This window comes from Vespula vulgaris, chromosome 2, assembly GCF_905475345.1.
Source record: "Vespula vulgaris chromosome 2, iyVesVulg1.1, whole genome shotgun sequence".
Classification (NCBI taxonomy): Eukaryota; Metazoa; Arthropoda; class Insecta; order Hymenoptera; family Vespidae; genus Vespula; species Vespula vulgaris.
The window spans coordinates 1,961,225-1,982,117 of NC_066587.1; the positions used below are offsets into that span (position 1 = coordinate 1,961,225).

Sequence of the window (20,893 nt, forward strand, 5' to 3'; positions counted from 1 at the left end):
TTTTCTTCGCGCGTTCTATCGTCGTTCTAACGAAATTCCAAGAAATTTCGACAGTCGTTTATATGTTCGAATTCGTCACCATCGATCACACCGTTCTCTTAGAATGAGAGAAGATTCTAGTTAACTTTATACAACTCGTATTATTAATGGAACTAAGCACACGAGACCATCGACTTCTCTGTTTCTTTCTCTTTCTCTTTCTCTCTCTCTCTATCTCTCACTCCCTCCTTAACGATATTCCCCCTTCTCTCTCGACTAACATATCACGTATTCTGTCTTGACTCCTCTTCCCTCTCCCTCGTCGTACCATCTCCTAACTGGATAAGAATGAAATGGTAGATTTCTATAGAAATTTATAAAAATATTTGTTATTACTCTTTTCTTTTTTTCTCTTTGTTTCAATTGCTTATTATACAAAAGTGAAGAATTGTATCATAAAATGCTGCAAGAAATAATAATGCTTAGAAGAATAGAAAATTTATATTCATTAATAAAAAGAAAAAAAGATGTGTATCGCATTTAAATATTTATATATTATTGTCTGAAGGGTACTTAAGTGTAAAATGTAGTATAATACCAAAATTATAAGATGTTACGTCAGCGATTTCGTCAGCTCCTTTGAAAACGACGGAAAAGTAGGTTATGTCTATAATGCCATTTATGCTTAAAGGATTTCGTTGGATTTCTTATTGTAAGATTCATATTGTATATTGACGAATTTTAATTTATATCTTTGAAACAATCAAAATAAATTATTCGTTAAAAATTTGTTATGAATTCGATCTTTATAGGATGTCCGGTTGCATATGACGAATGTTTAGTGTAGATTCTACACTAAAATAAATAAAAAAATTCATGTATAAATATATGCCCAATGTAATTTTATTTTTGAATTACAACAGTCTGTTGTCTTGTAGAATTTGTTGAATCCGCTTGATCTTTATCTATGAAGATATTTAAAATCGGTAGTTTACAAAACTCCAGTTAACAGTGTGAATTGAAACACTTTCAACGTGTCACGCTTGTATCGAAGCTGTAGGTCGTTACTTTGAGGAATTTCTCTGAAGGTAGATAAGCAGCTATTAAAATACAAAACAAACTGTAACTCAAAAACAAGGTCACATAAGGCATATGTTTATACGAATTCTTTTTCTTATTTTAGATCTATCGTTGTCCTGTACTTCTCACATGCAACTAGATATTTTATATTAAATAGATATAGTAATATAAAAGAGTTTAAGCGTACAGATATTCGGATTCGACTAGTTTCAATCAACGATATCATTGTTCAGTAAATATGTACATTACATCACGCACGTGACGCATAACGCGGGAATACGAATTAGGACAAAACTCAAAACACAAAATAAAATATACATCGGTCGAAATTATGTTTTCGAAATTATGTACCATATAATGGATACAGTTTAATACTCTTAATACGTTTTATGAGAAATAATATACAAGAATATTTCTTTTTTCTATCACAATGAATGAGAAAATTAAAAAATTTCATTTTTTAAATTATTTCAAATCATTTTATCATATACTTTTTATCATAGAATTAAATAAACTTTATATGTTATAAATAAGTGTTTTATATATATATTCATTTTATTCATTTATTTCTTTTTCTGAATCTTTCTCTAATTTTCTCACAGCTTTCTCTAACAAAAACAAATATTCGTCGTTTGCGTTGGGAATTAATGCACGTACAACTGACGCTAATTTATAAAGATATTCTCTGTTAGATCCACTAGAACCATGCGCTGTAAATATATATTTTGCTATTGTTTCGATATCTTCAACACCGGCGTAATTAGGATTATCTTTGCTTCCTATGTAAATCGTTAGATAGAATGGATCTTTTTCTTTAACTGGTATCATCATTGCATTATTTATATCTACAATGCTATCTAAGGAAGTACAAGAAGGTTTCTTATCAATGTCGCTAAGATTAGCATAAGGATAAAAGAGGACGATATTCCTTTCATAGCCACCTTTTTCTCTGAAGTCTAAATGTGCAACGACATTATTTACATTTTCAATGGATATTTTATAAGCAAGACCCCATACTTCGTCGTTTGGATTCTCAGATGGAAGCAACGTAACAACACGACCAGGCTAAAAGTTTAGGTATAATACAACTCAAAATTTAAAGTACAGATTAAGAGCAATACAAAAATTTAAGAATTTTTCACAAAGCAATTATATTTTCATTTTTGAACGCACCTTAGTGGGTGTTCCTCTGTGATCTGTACTTTTTTGATAAAATCGTCTCACATACCCTTTAATATAACCAATGATTCGTTTTTCATAAGGAAAATCAACTTTCCATATAAGAGATCCATAACCAAATACCCACATGTTTGTTTGTTGAAAGAACCTTTATATATTTGGATTTAGATTTTCTATTTAAATATTCCACTCTATTTTCTTAGAGAATCTACTAAAAAGATAAATTATTCAATTTGTGATCTAAACTATTCGGCTTCATATGTCAAGAATGTATGATATATAAAGAGTTTTATATACGTATATACGCACGAGCAAAAGAACGCAAACTTTTATCATGATCATCGGATAAGCATTCAAACTTGATAATCGTGCAAATAAAAGACCGTGTCTGTACCTACATAAATCCTCTCCCCACCGCCACATTTTTTCATCATTACTACAGACACATCATTAGTACAGTACGTATATATACGTAAACTTTTATTTCGACAATACACCGCGCAATAACAACTGCGCATTCTTAAATATGTATATAAATGATCAGAAAATTGACCTTACGATATTGTCACATTTTTGCGAATATTCATAATATAAATAAAGTATTTTATATTAAACATTATGGGTTATATAGAGTGAATAAAAGAGTAAATGTTTAAGAGAAAAGTAATTATACGATGCAATTACGATTAGGTTTTACCATTATATATACTCGGTCGAAAATAACATTTTTTAAAGAATAATAATTAAACGTGAGAGATAAAATAACATGAGATAATATTTATTATTATATTGAATAATATCGTATAAGTATAAATATATATATTTATTTATTTATAAATATATATATATTTGTATATTTATTGTAACGTATATTATTTAAAAAAAGAAAGATTAGAAAGATAATTAGCAAGAGGTCGCTCAAAGCTCTAGGAGTCTATTCACAATAATTACAGAGTTATGGTTTATCGCATTTACGTCGATGCAGTCGATCGATCTAACGTCTTTTATACATTGATCGTAAATGTTTTCTTTTTTCTTTTTTTCGTTCAGTTATACAACCCTTTCTTTTTTTTCTCTCTCTCTCTTTCTATCGCAGAAGCGGCGAGAATCGTCATATGATTTCTGAAATAAAATCAAGTGCACATCGCGTTTCGAAGATGGCCGCGGTACAATGTGAATCGAAAGATGACGATTCCGAATCGGACTTGTCGAAATCACCGGTATTCTCTAGCAAAACCGTTGAAGCGATAGAAGAGCATGACAACACCGGACTACCTTTACAATCTTCCTGGACATTTTGGTTGGACAAGTGAGAGGACAATAATTAATTTTCGTTCTTTAAATACGCATGTATCATTTGTGTGTGTAGCATTTATGCATTCGGTATTTATTCTTCTACATATTTCTCTTGATGATTATATTGTTTATTCGTTTTATTTATTGACAAAAAAAAAAAATGTCAAAACAGCACTATACAATTTTCATCTAGAATTCTGGATAAAAAATGCTATAAATCATTAAACATCATCATTGTGACAATATTTTATACAAAATCAATATATTCGTCAAATAATAAATGATCTTATACATTTTTAGTAATAACAATATTAAAATACAATGAGTTTTTCAAGATCATATAAGATTATGTATATCATATATTTTTCCAAACTTGCAATAGATAATTAGAAAAAGTGATACACACTTTGAAAATAATATTTATGTCCTAATATGATCAATTAATTATCTTTTAAATATTTGATCTTATTTTACATTTATTTAATATGTCTTTTTTATTATTTACATAATTTAAAAGACCATGTTATTGAACAATATTTGGCTCGAAACATTGATTGATATCGCAATAACATGAAAAAAGTGCAAAAGAAGTTTAAAAAAAAAAATTGATGAAATTAACAGAGCTATTTCTGGTACAACTGCCGAAGAATATAAAGCCAATTTAAAGAAGATTTATACTGTGAATACTGTACAAAGCTTTTGGGCAGTCTTCAATAACATACCAAATGCTGCTGAAATACAGGTATTGTTTTTTTGAACAAGTAAACAAATTGACTTAGATTGTTATCATAGGCCAAAATAATATAATACAAAAGGTTATTTTTTGTAAAAGTCATTACAAATTTTATAAGAAATAATATTTTTGGTTTTGTTTTGATAAAAAAGCATTAGGTAATATCGTATTCACAGGTTAGATATAGTTACCATCTGATGAGAGATGGTAGATATCCTATATGGGAAGAACCTATCAATCAAAAAGGCGGAACATGGAGATTAAAATGTCATAAGATTGACACTGTAAGAGATGGAACTCTTCATGGTGTATTTAACTCTTTTATTTTACCATTAATTTTCTAATATTTTCTAGGCAAAAATTTGGCAGGAAGTAGTACTTGCAGCGATTGGAGAGCAATTTGCTGAATGCGTGGCCGAAGGCGATGAAGTCTGCGGTGTAACGGTCTCTATCAGGGATAGAGAAGATCTGATACAAGTATTTCTATTTTCTTTTGTAATTATACATTAACACATTAAGATATATTTATTTCTTATTGCAAATCGTAATATTAAATGTTATTTTCTTTCAGATTTGGAATGTAAATGCTGCCTTGGCGCCTAAAGCTACGATTCTACAAAGGGTTCACGTCCTTCTACCAGAAGTAAATTTTCTTACTGAATTTTATAAAGGTAACTTTTCGAAATACAAGCATGTTTCTTTTTTTTTAATCCTTTATTATTATTAATATATATATTAATTTTGTTTAAAAAAACGAATATATAAATATTTTAGCTCATCAATCCCATCATGCGTATGGTCGATGTTAATGACATACAGAAAGAAGAAAAGAAACTGTTTGGTTAAATATATAATTCTACTTGAAAGAAATATAATGCTAATAATAATAATAATATTAATAATAATAATAATGTAATATGAAATATAATTAGATAAAATTCTATCAAAGTCTTCCATAACTGTAAAGCCAAAACAAAATTACTGAATCTTTTTAACTTTAATATTTATGAATGATACACGCATAAGTAATTTTTAAACATTGCTTACGCCACATATTGTGTATGTTAAAATTAAACCTAAATGTTATATTCGCTTATTGCACCATACAATAACAAATATATTTTTATATATCTGCAATTTATCTAATTATGTGTATATGTTTATGTTATATGAGAATAATGATATATGAGCTCTGTTCTAATGTGTAGAGACAGTACATGACTATCGTCATGAGCTGAACGTGAACTATAAATAATTTTTTATTTGACTAATAGAAATTTTTTATATACAGATACATGAACAAAGTATATTTTTATAAACGTAAATATTGCTTTTATCTTAAATTTAATTTTAACCATATCTCAACAAAATCTCGTTTCATACGATCGTAGTAATGTCAATCAATTAATGTGATATTGGTAGTCAAAAATGTTATTTCCATTGACGTCAACAACGAAATGTTTTAAAATGAAAACACATTTATGTAGGAATTCCGAGATCATTAAATTACATCTAAATCGTTTTTAATGTATTCGTCGCGCATTCTTTCGAGATTGATGTCATCGAAGTTTCTTCTATTTTCAAGAAAGAAAAAAAAAACGATCGTAATATACGCACATCTCTAATCTTTAATTCAATCTACAAATTTATTTATATGTTTTTTATAGAGATTAATGACCTATCAAAAATAATTTTTATCTAATGACTTTGTAGATCAAATATAAGAAAGAAAGTCATTTTATTAGGGATTTTACCTACCACCATAAAAAAAAATAAAAAAAGAAAAAGAAAAATAAAAAAGAAGATAAATTCCGTTACACGTTCTATCTCTCTCATTATTATTCAATTTAGTATTCGGACTAAAACGAGCATGCAGATTTCGATAAATATCCGAAAGGTATGGATGAGGAGAGTCTGATAGCGGTCGGTTTGGCGCCAGTAGTGAAATTAGCATGTGTTTTATTTATGACACCATTAAAGATTTACTAAGCCTTTAGGTATGTATTTGGAAACCGATGACAGATATACCTACAGGATCCATGAACCAACATTAAAATTTGTTCGCATATTGATAGTCTTAAATAACGTTGATTTATTATTTTCTCGCTAATTAACAATGTTAAACGATACAAAAATTATTCTTACGAGTGACAATTATTTATATATTTCTATCGTCGAACGAAAATGTGATGTTAAGTAATATACTCGATCGGTACTATTATAATAAATTTTCGAAAATATATTACCTTATTATTTGTTCTATATAAAGCCTGATAAATATTAAAGTATTAATAATGTACCTAAATATATAGTTACTTAGTTATATAGATTATTTTCATGGAAACCATATAACAAAAAATGTTCTTTTTTATTCTAGCGTTATTAAGTCATCTTTGAAATAAGAAAATCTACAAAAAATTATGAAAGAAATCTACGCGACACCCACATATATCTATGTATATGTATATACATATAGTTCCGTGGTAACGTCATCGAACAGTGACCTGAGGCATTATAAGAATATGATGCTCTCACGGAAGCGTCTCCGGTATTTCAAGGTACGAGAGAAACCAACATTTTTTGATGTCTACTATGTTCGATGAAGTCTGTTTTTTCCCAACAGCACATAACTGATTAACATACACGCGTCGAAATATTGCAGGTTAAAGTCGTTATCAATTTTAATTTCTATCCATTGCGTATTTGCAAATGTATCAGCGAAAGGATTCTGTTTCCTTTTCCTCTTTTTTTTTTTTTTTAACGATTTATAACTGTCGAAAAAAAATAAAACGAAATTATAAACGACCAAAGTACATAAATATATTTATACAAATATACATGTAAACGAAAGTGAAATTAAGAATCGTATAGGTTAATTGTTTGTTATATACAATGAACGACGTGAATGTAAAACAACTTTCTTTTACAATACGTGTGTTTACAAATTATAAGATATATATACATGTAAGAAAATGTGTAAATATATTACTTTGTATTATCTGGAATCCGATATATATATACACACACACACACACACACCATTGAGGAAGCGACGACGATACAGCGCCAACTGCCATCTAGTGAGACGAAGCGTTAGCAGCGCCACTGTTGTGTAGTGGGAGGAAGTGAGAGCACCGCGAAACAACAACTTGTGGTGGAACATAAAATGAAATGTTTTGAACGATTCGAACGTAGTTCTGTGCCTATTAGCCGCTGAGAACGTATATATTCGTGTTGAATAAATATTAGCTCTCCCTTTTTCTCTCGTTTTATTATAAATTACATCTAACGATACATCTACGAAGATACAAGTAGTGTTGTGCCTTAACAATATATATATATATATATATATATATATATATATATATATATATATATATATATATACACATATGCATGCATACATCATGCATATATATATATATATAAATAACTAATTTCGTGGCTTTACTTACGTTTTTCAAAAATTTCGAACGATATATATATATATATATTAATCCTCGAGCGAGATATACATATACTCACATATATTCGTTTATATATTAACTTATAACGTATAACACATTATATTATATATTAAAAAAAAAAAAAAAAGAAAACGAAATGAAGAGTCTAATGATCTTTACCACCATTTTTCTCATTTCTTTTGTGACGATGCGAGTCATTGGATCAGCTATACCTATGTGGGAATTTCTTTCGAGAGAAGAAAAAGTAAGTAAAATAATGTTGGAAATATATGAACGTGTCTAATCCAGATTATCAAGTATATATATATATATATATATATATATATATATATATATATATATATATATATATATATATATATATATGTATCTTGCATTTTATGATATGTTACACGGAATAGAACAAATAACTTTTCATTAGATAAGAAAAAAGATTTTGTAAACATTCGAATGAATTTATTTCAATTACTTTACGCTTTCACTGTACGTCATCGAGGATATTCTTTTCTTAATTCGTTCTCGATAAATGTTATATTTTATAAATAATTATTGAAATATTCTGTATTATATATATATATATATATATATATATATATATATATATATATATATATCGGTATTATATCGGCAAAAGTATGCGATATATACTACGTGATTAACGTTTTCCAGTCGAAGTTCAAGCTCGTACACTCGACCTAGTACTAAATATCTCTCTACTATATATACACACGTATATATATATACACAGAACTTCGATAATCAACATAAATCTTAATGTCGACCGTCCTCGTATTTTCTTTAGATTTCAAGGTCTAATTCTTTATTAAGCATTCGTATAAATATCATTATATATACACACACACACACATACATACATATATATATATTGTACTTATATATAACTGTAATATTATATATTATAATTATATATAACTGTAATATATTATATATACATATACTAATTTTCAATAGATTTTACGTTAGGTAAATGTAAAAGAACAACGAAGTATATATCTGTATTATCATTGTCTTTCCGCGCTAATTATTTTCTATTCGATTCGATTGTCATGCTCATCCCCGCTTTCTCCCAATTTCCGCAATTATCGAAGGGACAAATTAGATTCTCTAATGTAGTATAAGACGCATTGGAAATTTAAAAATACGATAATCGCATTCTTTTCTTTCTGTTTTCTAAAAATTAAAATTTGTATGTTATTTTCTATATAATCGATAATTATTTTTGTATTCATTACAGATGAGTCGTTTGTACAGATTGTTTAGTCAGCAAGCGACGCAATTTTGTGCCGATTCATCGAGACCGGATTGCAGTAAGAATTTCTTAATTACTGGCATACGAAATCTTGCTAATATAGATGACAATGTTCTCGATAAATTGGATCCATATCAACGTGATGCTAGAGAAATAAGTAAGCATATATATATATATATATATATATATATATAATTATTTATTCATATATAATTATCATAATTATTATATATATAATATATACAAAATATACAAAATATTATATATATATAAAATATACAAACTTATTATATATATATAATAATAATTTTGAATATATCATTTTGATTGTACTGATTTAAATTTATTGATTCACAGTTTGGCGAACTTTAATAGGAACAAATAAACTCTCGTCTAGGACTAATCAAGATATCAAAGGAAATTATTTCCCAACAAATGGACTTTCGATAGGTACGAGAAAAGAAGAAAATTAAAAGAAAAAAATTTACTATATATTAATTAGTATCTGATTATTGAATTTTTCTTAATACATTCGTAACCTTATTCGAGAGATTTATTGGATGCTGCTTGAGAATTAAACGGGGTCACTTTTCTCGAAAGTAGAAAAGAGAACTCTCATCGAACGTACAACGTAGCTTTCACATTTTCTCTGTGCTCCATATCCTTCTAGAAACCCATAGCCCCGCGAGAGGAGGAGGAGGAGGAGTTACTGTTAATTTATATTGTCAAACGAATATTATATTCTGACGCGACAATCGTTTTATTTCTCACGATCATCTTCGTTTTTTTTCTTTAAAAAATTTCCAAAAAGAATAATTGATTTTGAAAATTACATATAAGGACTTCCACAATTTATATCGTTACAATTGTGATAAAAGATTGCAAAAAAGGAAAGGATCGCGTGCATGTGTATATAACGTTGCAAAAAATTAAAGTCATTGTATATCTAATTTGTTCGATATTTACAGGAAACGATGATAGCGAGACGAATAGTATAACGGAAGAAAGCGTGTCAACGAATGATTACATTCATGTTGGTCCATATTTGATTGGACCAATGGTTACACGTGTTTATCCGGATGGACGTCCAGTTCCAGATGATCGTATGAGATTTCGACCAAGGGACGACGATATTGACGAAATTAAATACACTATGCCGTTGTTAACATCGATAGATGATATCGAGGGAAATCTTGATAGATCTTACAGAAATAAACGTCTTAATAATGGTCGAAAAGATATACCATTGGTAAGTGAATTGGGTCGAAGGAAAGAATCAACTAACGAAGGACGTCGCGAAGGTTCACCAAGATATATAACACTTAGGCGAATATCGATAGAAGATCATGACGTAGATTATCATTGAACGAGTACCTGAGTTTTTTCAAAGTACTCAGTAAAAAACAAATATAACTCGCATTTCTTTTTCTATATGCGAGGAGAAATCACTTCGTTCGCGTTAGAGAAAGAGAGAGAAAGGAAGAGAGAGAGAGAGAGAGAGAACGCGAAGACTGATTGATTGTAGAATTTTTGGAAATTATGATGTATCTAGATGGATGAATATAAAAAGGAAGGACATGTCATGAATAATGAAAAATCGAAGTAGTAGTTGATACACCGTTAAAACGAATATGAAGTCCCACCGTTATTAAAGAATTGCGAAGAATATTTTTGATCTTTTCTGATCATTCATTTTAATTTGTTTTCTTTTTCTTTGTTATTTAACACCACACCTTGATTCTTATGTTACAAATATTATATATTCATCATAAGGTATGATTAATAATCGATTAAATAAATGGATATATTCGATGATGATTTTAAAATTATCGAATCTTGTTCAATGTACTATATGTATACGTATATACGTACTACATGATGGAATGACGAGCATCACGTACGATTTTATACGAGTATGTACATAGAAATGTTCTATTTATACATATATATTTATAATATGTAAATAGAAAATATATAAGAATAATATGTAAATAGAAAGTATATTAATTCTTGTGCTGTTTTTTTTTCTGATTTTCTTTTTTAATTATCACCTAATTTTAACTGCATAGATAATTTTATTTAGTCGACTGAGAAGTACGCGCTTGATATCGAAGTTTGAACTTAATCATTTCTGATTTTATAATGGCTTATATCAATGAATACAAACATAATTCTTGAACGAATTTGACGAATAAGGTTTCATTGTAAAGACGAAGGTTTAAGCGAACACATGTCTTTTTCGAATTATTGAAAGAACTTTATTTTCTTTGAAAAAAATCGTGTCAAAAAATAATATTTTTTTGAGAATAATTTATGCATGAAAGTAAAGCTTTTCCAAAAATTCATCCTAGCTTAAATCTTCATCTTTGAAGTTGAATCCAATGCACACGCGGAGGAATTGTATTAACTCATTCAGATAATTTAATGAGCTTCCAATGATGATCCTATGTTAAAAATAAGGAAATATCTGTACAGCCATTCATGCTAGTGGATTTTAATTTCTAAAATTTAGAAAAATGTCCATTTTCCTTTTTATTGTGTTTTTATTGTATTTATGTCTTATATAATTCATATTAAAAATGTAAAAATATTATTAGAAACGTTTAATAGAATAACAAGGATCTAGATTCGTTAGTTCGAGAAAGAATGGATTACGTCCGTATTTTCTTTTTTTTTTATTTTATCGTAAATGAATATGATCATCTAATTTATACTTTTTGTACGTATATAATATACATCATTTTTACAAAAATCGAAAAATAAGTTCATTTTCACATTATCTATGAGGTAGAATTTTCAGCACTATTTTTATGTAGTTTCACTATTACTATTATATTATTATATATTTATTTAATTATATAATTATTAATACTATTACTATAATTACTATTATATATTATTACTGCATAATAATATTATATATGTAATAATAATATTTAATATCAAAATATAATAACAAGAATAATAATACGAAGAAGCAATAGAATAAGAAATACAAATATAATTAAATACTGTATAAATTATGTGCATTTTATGATATATGATTATTTAAACATATATTTATTCAATAATGTACAATATATTAAATAAACAATGTACAATTAATATTTGATCAATATATAATGTACACGGAGTAAAATAAGTAAATATTTAAACAATAGTGTATTTCCTTAAACATTTTACGTAACACATGATAAATATAAAATAATTTTAATTTAATATTTCAATACAATTATCCAGTTAGTTATCTCTTGCATTCCAACGAGTTAACATCGAAGAATTCTCTTTCCAAATAAATAAGCTTAAATACATCATACTTTCGATTATTTTATAATTATATAAATAATTCTAACATGCGCAAAATAAAATTACTTAATATTTAAACAATAGCACATTTGTTTAAACATTCTACAACTTGAAACACGCGTTAAGTATAAAATAGAATTAAATTAATATTTAAATAGAGTTAAAAGTTGATAATCAACACAAACGAACATTTTAATGACTTTGACTATAATCGAGTTAGTTTCCGTTTGCATTTCGACGAGTAAACATCGTATATCTTTCATTCTAAACGTGAAAACTATAAAATTAATATTTTCGGTAATTTTATAATTGTTTAAACAATATATAATGTACACAAAGTGCATAAAATTTATATTTGTATAATTGTAGGTTCGTTTAAACATTATTACATGATAACCGACGAACAGAAAATATTTTTAACTAAAAATACCAATACTTCCAAATTTTGAACACGTATGACGTCAACAAAATCGAACTTTTCATTGACGTTAACAGTTATTAGATCACTCTGTCATTGTACTCCGACGAATCAACAACGAAGTTTCTTCAGGATGTTTTTCTACAAGAATCAACGAAGAGTTAAAGTAAGTATATTTACATATCACGTATTTCCTTACTATTTTATAAAATTTATATCATTTTATACTTAAATTTGGAATTGGCGATTCTGAGTGACATGTAATGACAACAATATCGGATTTTTGACCGACTTTGACAATTAATAGTTCAGTCTTGCTTCGAATTTGGACGAGTACACGTCGCAGTTCTCGCAGTACGTGTCCACCACAAGTAACAGAGAACAGTTAATGTAAGTACGGTATTCTATCACTCATTCATTCATTATTATTTGCGATTTGTTTTGTTTTAGAATTCAATGGTGTAGTGGGGATACTCTCCCACCCGTGACAACAACAAAATCGGACCTTCGTCCGACTTTGACAGTTACTGGTTCAGTCTTGCTTTGAATTTCGACCAGTGCACATCGTAATTCACGCAGTACGCATTTTACGCAAGTAATAAAGAAGAGTTTACGTAAGAACATAATTATATCACTCATTCTTTCAATATTCTATGCGAATTAATTTGTTTTAGAAGTACATGGAGAAGTGGGAGTACTCTCCCACCCGTGACGACAACAAAATCGGACCTTCGACCGACTTTGACAGTTACTGGTTCAGTCTTGCTTTGAATTTCGACCAGTGCACATCGTAATTCACGCAGTACGCATTTTACGCAAGTAATAAAGAAGAGTTTACGTAAGAACATAATTATATCACTCATTCTTTCAATATTCTATGCGAATTAATTTGTTTTAGAAGTACATGGAGAAGTGGGAGTACTCTCCCACCCATGACGACAACAAAATCGGACCTTCGACCGACTTTGACAGTTACTGGTTCAGTCTAGGTTTGAATTTCGACGAGTACACATCGCAGTCCTCGCAGTACGCGTTCTCCGCAAGTAATAGAGAAGACTTAATGTAAGTACGGTATTCTATCACTCATTCTTTCAATATTCTATGCGATTTGTTTGATTTTAGAATTAAATGGTGTAGTGGGGATAGTCTCCCACCCGTGACGACAACAAAATCGGATCTTTGACGACTTTGACAGTTACTGGTTCAGTCTTGCTTTGAATTTCGAAGAGTACACATCGCAGTCCTCGCAGTACGCGTTCTCCGCAAGTAATAGAGAAGACTTAATGTAAGTACGGTATTCTATCACTCATTCTTTCAATATTCTACGCGATTTGTTTCGTTTTAGAATTAAATGGTGCAGTGGGGATATTCTCCCACCCGTGACGACAACAAAATCGCAGCTTCGACCGACCTGGACAGTTACTGGTTCAGTCTTGCTTTGAATTTCGACCGGTGCACATCGTAATTCACGCAGTACGCATTTTACGCAAGTAATAAAGAAGAGTTTACGTAAGAACATAATTATATCACTCATTCTTTCAATATTCTATGCGAATTAATTTGTTTTAGAAGTACATGGAGAAGTGGGAGTACTCTCCCACCCGTGACGACAACAAAATCGGACCTTCGACCGACTTTGACAGTTACTGGTTCAGTCTTGCTTTGAATTTCGACCAGTGCACATCGTAATTCACGCAGTACGCATTTTACGCAAGTAATAAAGAAGAGTTTACGTAAGAACATAATTATATCACTCATTCTTTCAATATTCTATGCGAATTAATTTGTTTTAGAAGTACATGGAGAAGTGGGAGTACTCTCCCACCCATGACGACAACAAAATCGGACCTTCGACCGACTTTGACAGTTACTGGTTCAGTCTAGGTTTGAATTTCGACGAGTACACATCGCAGTCCTCGCAGTACGCGTTCTCCGCAAGTAATAGAGAAGACTTAATGTAAGTACGGTATTCTATCACTCATTCTTTCAATATTCTATGCGATTTGTTTGATTTTAGAATTAAATGGTGTAGTGGGGATAGTCTCCCACCCGTGACGACAACAAAATCGGATCTTTGACGACTTTGACAGTTACTGGTTCAGTCTTGCTTTGAATTTCGAAGAGTACACATCGCAGTCCTCGCAGTACGCGTTCTCCGCAAGTAATAGAGAAGACTTAATGTAAGTACGGTATTCTATCACTCATTCTTTCAATATTCTACGCGATTTGTTTCGTTTTAGAATTAAATGGTGCAGTGGGGATATTCTCCCACCCGTGACGACAACAAAATCGCAGCTTCGACCGACCTGGACAGTTACTGGTTCAGTCTTGCTTTGAATTTCGACCGGTGCACATCGTAATTCACGCAGTACGCATTTTACGCAAGTAATAAAGAAGAGTTTACGTAAGAACATAATTATATCACTCATTCTTTCAATATTCTATGCGAATTAATTTGTTTTAGAAGTACATGGAGAAGTGGGAGTACTCTCCCACCCGTGACGACAACAAAATCGGACCTTCGACCGACTTTGACAGTTACTGGTTCAGTCTTGCTTTGAATTTCGACCAGTGCACATCGTAATTCACGCAGTACGCATTTTACGCAAGTAATAAAGAAGAGTTTACGTAAGAACATAATTATATCACTCATTCTTTCAATATTCTATGCGAATTAATTTGTTTTAGAAGTACATGGAGAAGTGGGAGTACTCTCCCACCCATGACGACAACAAAATCGGACCTTCGACCGACTTTGACAGTTACTGGTTCAGTCTAGGTTTGAATTTCGACGAGTACACATCGCAGTCCTCGCAGTACGCGTTCTCCGCAAGTAATAGAGAAGACTTAATGTAAGTACGGTATTCTATCACTCATTCTTTCAATATTCTATGCGATTTGTTTGATTTTAGAATTAAATGGTGTAGTGGGGATAGTCTCCCACCCGTGACGACAACAAAATCGGATCTTTGACGACTTTGACAGTTACTGGTTCAGTCTTGCTTTGAATTTCGAAGAGTACACATCGCAGTCCTCGCAGTACGCGTTCTCCGCAAGTAATAGAGAAGACTTAATGTAAGTACGGTATTCTATCACTCATTCTTTCAATATTCTACGCGATTTGTTTCGTTTTAGAATTAAATGGTGCAGTGGGGATATTCTCCCACCCGTGACGACAACAAAATCGCAGCTTCGACCGACCTGGACAGTTACTGGTTCAGTCTTGCTTTGAATTTCGACCGGTGCACATCGTAATTCACGCAGTACGCATTTTACGCAAGTAATAAAGAAGAGTTTACGTAAGAACATAATTATATCACTCATTCTTTCAATATTCTATGCGAATTAATTTGTTTTAGAAGTACATGGAGAAGTGGGAGTACTCTCCCACCCGTGACGACAACAAAATCGGACCTTCGACCGACTTTGACAGTTACTGGTTCAGTCTTGCTTTGAATTTCGACCAGTGCACATCGTAATTCACGCAGTACGCATTTTACGCAAGTAATAAAGAAGAGTTTACGTAAGAACATAATTATATCACTCATTCTTTCAATATTCTATGCGAATTAATTTGTTTTAGAAGTACATGGAGAAGTGGGAGTACTCTCCCACTCATGACGACAACAAAATCGGACCTTCGACCGACTTTGACAGTTACTGGTTCAGTCTTGCATTGAATTTCGACGAGTGCACATCTTAATTCTCGCAGTACGCATTCAACGCATGTAATGAAGAAGAGTTTACGTAAGAACATAATTATATCACTCATTCTTTCAATATTCTATGCGAATTAATTTGTTTTAGAAGTACATGGAGAAGTGGGAGTACTCTCCCACCCGTGACGACAACAAAATCGGACCTTCGACCGACCTGGACAGTTACTGGTTCAGTCTTGCTTTGAATTTCGACCGGTGCACATCGTAATTCACGCAGTACGCATTTTACGCAAGTAATAAAGAAGAGTTTACGTAAGAACATAATTATATCACTCATTCTTTCAATATTCTATGCGAATTAATTTGTTTTAGAAGTACATGGAGAAGTGGGAGTACTCTCCCACCCGTGACGACAACAAAATCGGACCTTCGACCGACTTTGACAGTTACTGGTTCAGTCTTGCTTTGAATTTCGACCAGTGCACATCGTAATTCACGCAATACGCATTTTACGCAAGTAATAGAGAAGAGTTTACGTAAGAACATAATTATATCACTCATTCTTTCAATATTCTATGCGAATTAATTTGTTTTAGAAGTACATGGAGAAGTGGGAGTACTCTCCCACCCATGACGACAACAAAATCGGACCTTCGACCGACTTTGACAGTTACTGGTTCAGTCTAGGTTTGAATTTCGACGAGTACACATCGCAGTCCTCGCAGTACGCGTTCTCCGCAAGTAATAGAGAAGACTTAATGTAAGTACGGTATTCTATCACTCATTCTTTCAATATTCTATGCGATTTGTTTGATTTTAGAATTAAATGGTGTAGTGGGGATAGTCTCCCACCCGTGACGACAACAAAATCGGATCTTTGACGACTTTGACAGTTACTGGTTCAGTCTAGGTTTGAATTTCGACGAGTACACATCGCAGTCCTCGCAGTACGCGTTCTCCGCAAGTAATAGAGAAGACTTAATGTAAGTACGGTATTCTATCACTCATTCTTTCAATATTCTACGCGATTTGTTTCGTTTTAGAATTAAATGGTGCATTGGGATACTCTCCCACCCGTGACGACAACAAAATCGGACCTTCGACCGACTTTGACAGTTACTGGTTCAGTCTTGCATTGAATTTCGACGAGTGCACATCTTAATTCTCGCAGTACGCATTCAACGCATGTAATGAAGAAGAGTTTACGTAAGAACATAATTATATCACTCATTCTTTCAATATTCTATGCGAATTAATTTGTTTTAGAAGTACATGGAGAAGTGGGAGTACTCTCCCACCCGTGACGACAACAAAATCGGACCTTCGACCGACTTTGACAGTTACTGGTTCAGTCTTGCTTTGAATTTCGACCAGTGCACATCGTAATTCACGCAGTACGCATTTTACGCAAGTAATAAAGAAGAGTTTACGTAAGAACATAATTATATCACTCATTCTTTCAATATTCTATGCGAATTAATTTGTTTTAGAAGTACATGGAGAAGTGGGAGTACTCTCCCACCCATGACGACAACAAAATCGGACCTTCGACCGACTTTGACAGTTACTGGTTCAGTCTAGGTTTGAATTTCGACGAGTACACATCGCAGTCCTCGCAGTACGCGTTCTCCGCAAGTAATAGAGAAGACTTAATGTAAGTACGGTATTCTATCACTCATTCTTTCAATATTCTATGCGATTTGTTTGATTTTAGAATTAAATGGTGTAGTGGGGATAGTCTCCCACCCGTGACGACAACAAAATCGGATCTTTGACGACTTTGACAGTTACTGGTTCAGTCTAGGTTTGAATTTCGACGAGTACACATCGCAGTCCTCGCAGTACGCGTTCTCCGCAAGTAATAGAGAAGACTTAATGTAAGTACGGTATTCTATCACTCATTCTTTCAATATTCTACGCGATTTGTTTCGTTTTAGAATTAAATGGTGCAGTGGGGATACTCTCCCACCCGTGACGACAACAAAATCGGACCTTCGACCGACTTTGACAGTTACTGGTTCAGTCTTGCATTGAATTTCGACGAGTGCACATCTTAATTCTCGCAGTACGCATTCAACGCATGTAATGAAGAAGAGTTTACGTAAGAACATAATTATATCACTCATTCTTTCAATATTCTATGCGAATTAATTTGTTTTAGAAGTACATGGAGAAGTGGGAGTACTCTCCCACCCGTGACGACAACAAAATCGGACCTTCGACCGACTTTGACAGTTACTGGTTCAGTCTTGATACGAATTTCGACGAGTACACGTCGCAGTTCACGCAGTACGCGTTCTCCGCAAGTAATAGAGAAGACTTAATGTAAGTACGGTATTCTATCACTCATTCTTTCAATATTCTACGCGATGTGTTTTGTTTTAGAATTAAATGGTGCAGTGGGGATACTCTCCCACCCGTGACGACAACAAAATCGGACCTTCGACCGACTTTGACAGTTACTGGTTCAGTCTTGCTTTGAATTTCGACAAGTACACATCGCAGTTCTCGCAGTACGCGTTTTCCGCAAGTAATAGAGAAGACTTAATGTAAGTACGGTATTCTATCACTCATTCTTTCAATATTCTACGCGATTTGTTTTGTTTTAGAATTAAATGGTGTAGTGAGGGTACTCTCGCACCCGTGACAACAACAAAATCGGATCTTTGACCGCCTTTGACAGTTACTAGTTCAGTATTGCTTTGTATTTCGACGGGTGCACATTCGCGGGACTTTGACGATCTATCTCCACGAATGGACTTAGAAATTTTCACACCTTCGTATGGTTTTTGACTATCTCTACGAGAGGACTTAGAAATTTTCTCAGGAAGCCATGCGAGGGAGTATTAACGAAGAGTCGACGCAAGTATATTTTCTACTATTCATATTTTCATAATTCTATACTATTTCTTTTGTTTCAGACTCAGATTCTGCTCTCTCGAGGGACTTTGGCGATTTATCACCAAGAGTGGACTTAGAAATTTTGGGACCTCTCAGGGTCTTTGACAGTCTATCTCCACGAGTGGACTTAGAAATTTTCACACCTTCGAGGGTCTTTGACATTCTATCTCCACGAGTGGACTTAGAAATTTTCGCACCTTCGAGGGTCTTTGACATTCTATCTCCACGACTGGACTTAGAAATTTTCGCACCTTCGAGGGTCTTTGACATTCTATCTCCACGAGTGGACTTAGAAATTTTCGCACCTTCGAGGGTCTTTGACAGTTTATCTCCACGAGTGGACTTGGAAATTTTCACACCTTCGAGGGTCTCTGACAATCTATCTCTACGAGAGGACTTAGAAATTTTCTCAGGAAGCCATGCGAGGGAGTATTAACGAAGAGTCGACGCAAGTATATTTTCTACTATTCATATTTTCATAATTCTGTACTATTTCTTTTGTTTCAGACTCAGATTCTGTTTTCTCGAGGGACTTTGACGATTTATCACCAAGAGTGGACTTAGAAATTTTGGGACCTCTCAGGGTCTTTGACAGTCTATCTCCACGAGTGGACTTAGAAATTTTCACACCTTCGAGGGTCTTTGACATTCTATCTCCACGAGTGGACTTAGAAATTTTCACACCTTTGAGGATCTTTGACAGTCTATCTCCACGACTGGACTTAGAAATTGTCGCACCTTCGAGGGTCTTTGACATTCTTTCTCCACGAGTGGACTTCGAAATTTTCGCAAAATGCCATTCATACAAGTTTCGACGAAGAATTAAGGTAAATATATTTCTCTATCTCATATTTCTTGAATGATTTATATAGTTTTCATTAGAACATATTATATTTCGTTTGTATTTTTGTTTCAGAACTCGTTGCAATGATGTCACCGAATTTTAGTATTGCTAAAATAAATTTATCGCGAAGTAGAAGCAGTGTTTGTTCGTTCGCGTTTCGCGATTTAAACCATAAGTGTTTTTGGATAGACTGCGTGCAATGCAGTCCTTAGAGTCAGTGTTTGTCCGCGTAGTTTTTTGATTTTTTAACAGTCGCACAGACTGTACTTATAAAAGATAGTAGAGTTTCGCGAAATAGAATCAGTGACCGTTCGTTAATAAATAACTACCGCGAATTAGAGTCAGTGCATCACCGAAGAGGATCTCAACCAACTTCGATGTCGACCTACCTCATTTTCAACCAACTACAAATCGTCCACCCTCAATTTCGACCTAAATCGCGGACCAGTGTTTTGGAGCCATCGCAGAACTTCTTAAGTAGTAAGTTAATTTTTAAGTCCCTCCGATCGCCCAATCCTGTCGAGGACGAAAGGTCCGAATCGGCACAGGTGATTGGTTGTAATTAATTAGTAGAAGAGCATTGAGTGACCACGAGTAAATTTCTTCGGAAATTTACTCGTGAATGGTTCGTTATTTTTGGATTTTTTAATTAGATCAGGATAGAGTCTTCTTGTTCAAACGCGTCAATTATAATTATTTGAAATTTTGAGTACTTAAATGCATTTTTAAATAATTTTCTCTCGCGAAAATAGTAAAGAATC

General features: G+C 32.2%; 3 protein-coding genes and 1 long non-coding RNA gene across 15 annotated transcripts; 3 read left to right on the top strand and 1 right to left on the bottom strand.

Annotated features, from left to right (window-relative positions):
* Window positions 1-1,595: 1,595 nt before the first annotated feature.
* LOC127061830 (putative glutathione-specific gamma-glutamylcyclotransferase 2) lies at window positions 1,596-2,714 on the bottom strand. 3 transcript variants are annotated; one of them, XM_050989235.1, is made up of 4 exons: window positions 2,548-2,714; window positions 2,233-2,446; window positions 2,001-2,124; window positions 1,596-1,916 (listed from the first exon to the last, which is right to left on the bottom strand). In XM_050989235.1, the coding sequence occupies exons 2-4, from the start codon at window positions 2,365-2,367 to the stop codon at window positions 1,615-1,617; spliced, it is 561 nt and encodes a 186-aa protein (XP_050845192.1). In that variant the 5' UTR covers window positions 2,368-2,446; window positions 2,548-2,714; the 3' UTR covers window positions 1,596-1,614. The 3 variants fall into 3 exon arrangements, with proteins under 3 accessions (XP_050845192.1, XP_050845190.1, XP_050845191.1); XM_050989233.1 differs by having other exon boundaries at window positions 1,596-2,124; XM_050989234.1 differs by having other exon boundaries at window positions 1,596-2,124; window positions 2,233-2,449; window positions 2,548-2,707.
* Window positions 2,715-3,121: 407 nt separating this feature from the next.
* LOC127061829 (eukaryotic translation initiation factor 4E type 3-like) lies at window positions 3,122-7,527 on the top strand. 7 transcript variants are annotated; one of them, XM_050989227.1, is made up of 7 exons: window positions 3,122-3,255; window positions 3,335-3,547; window positions 4,156-4,276; window positions 4,444-4,551; window positions 4,622-4,762; window positions 4,839-4,938; window positions 5,042-6,509. In XM_050989227.1, exons 2-7 carry the CDS (start codon window positions 3,354-3,356, stop codon window positions 5,074-5,076), a joined length of 699 nt encoding a protein of 232 aa, XP_050845184.1. In that variant the 5' UTR covers window positions 3,122-3,255; window positions 3,335-3,353; the 3' UTR covers window positions 5,077-6,509. The 7 variants fall into 7 exon arrangements, with proteins under 7 accessions (XP_050845184.1, XP_050845188.1, XP_050845185.1 ...); XM_050989228.1 differs by lacking the exon at window positions 5,042-6,509 and adding an exon at window positions 6,645-7,527 and having other exon boundaries at window positions 3,173-3,547; XM_050989226.1 differs by having other exon boundaries at window positions 3,174-3,547.
* On the top strand, window positions 6,688-11,011 carry LOC127061828 (rhythmically expressed gene 5 protein). Of its 2 annotated transcripts, none has more exons than XM_050989224.1 (4): window positions 6,688-6,825; window positions 8,990-9,161; window positions 9,362-9,454; window positions 9,973-11,011. In XM_050989224.1, exons 1-4 carry the CDS (start codon window positions 6,688-6,690, stop codon window positions 10,368-10,370), a joined length of 801 nt encoding a protein of 266 aa, XP_050845181.1. In that variant the 3' UTR covers window positions 10,371-11,011. The 2 variants fall into 2 exon arrangements, with proteins under 2 accessions (XP_050845181.1, XP_050845182.1); XM_050989225.1 differs by lacking the exon at window positions 6,688-6,825 and adding an exon at window positions 7,805-7,978.
* Window positions 11,012-13,225: 2,214 nt separating this feature from the next.
* On the top strand, window positions 13,226-19,431 carry LOC127072594 (uncharacterized). 3 transcript variants are annotated; one of them, XR_007785537.1, is made up of 9 exons: window positions 13,226-13,547; window positions 14,298-14,442; window positions 15,193-15,337; window positions 15,417-15,580; window positions 15,641-15,803; window positions 17,208-17,370; window positions 18,102-18,264; window positions 18,773-18,936; window positions 18,997-19,431. It is a non-coding gene; the product is annotated as an uncharacterized LOC127072594 (long non-coding RNA). The 3 variants fall into 3 exon arrangements; XR_007785535.1 differs by lacking the exons at window positions 15,417-15,580; window positions 15,641-15,803; window positions 17,208-17,370; window positions 18,102-18,264 and adding exons at window positions 16,088-16,232; window positions 17,654-18,041; XR_007785536.1 differs by lacking the exons at window positions 15,417-15,580; window positions 15,641-15,803; window positions 17,208-17,370; ... (1 more) ...; window positions 18,773-18,936; window positions 18,997-19,431 and adding exons at window positions 16,088-16,232; window positions 17,654-18,041; window positions 18,325-18,518.
* Window positions 19,432-20,893: the final 1,462 nt, after the last annotated feature.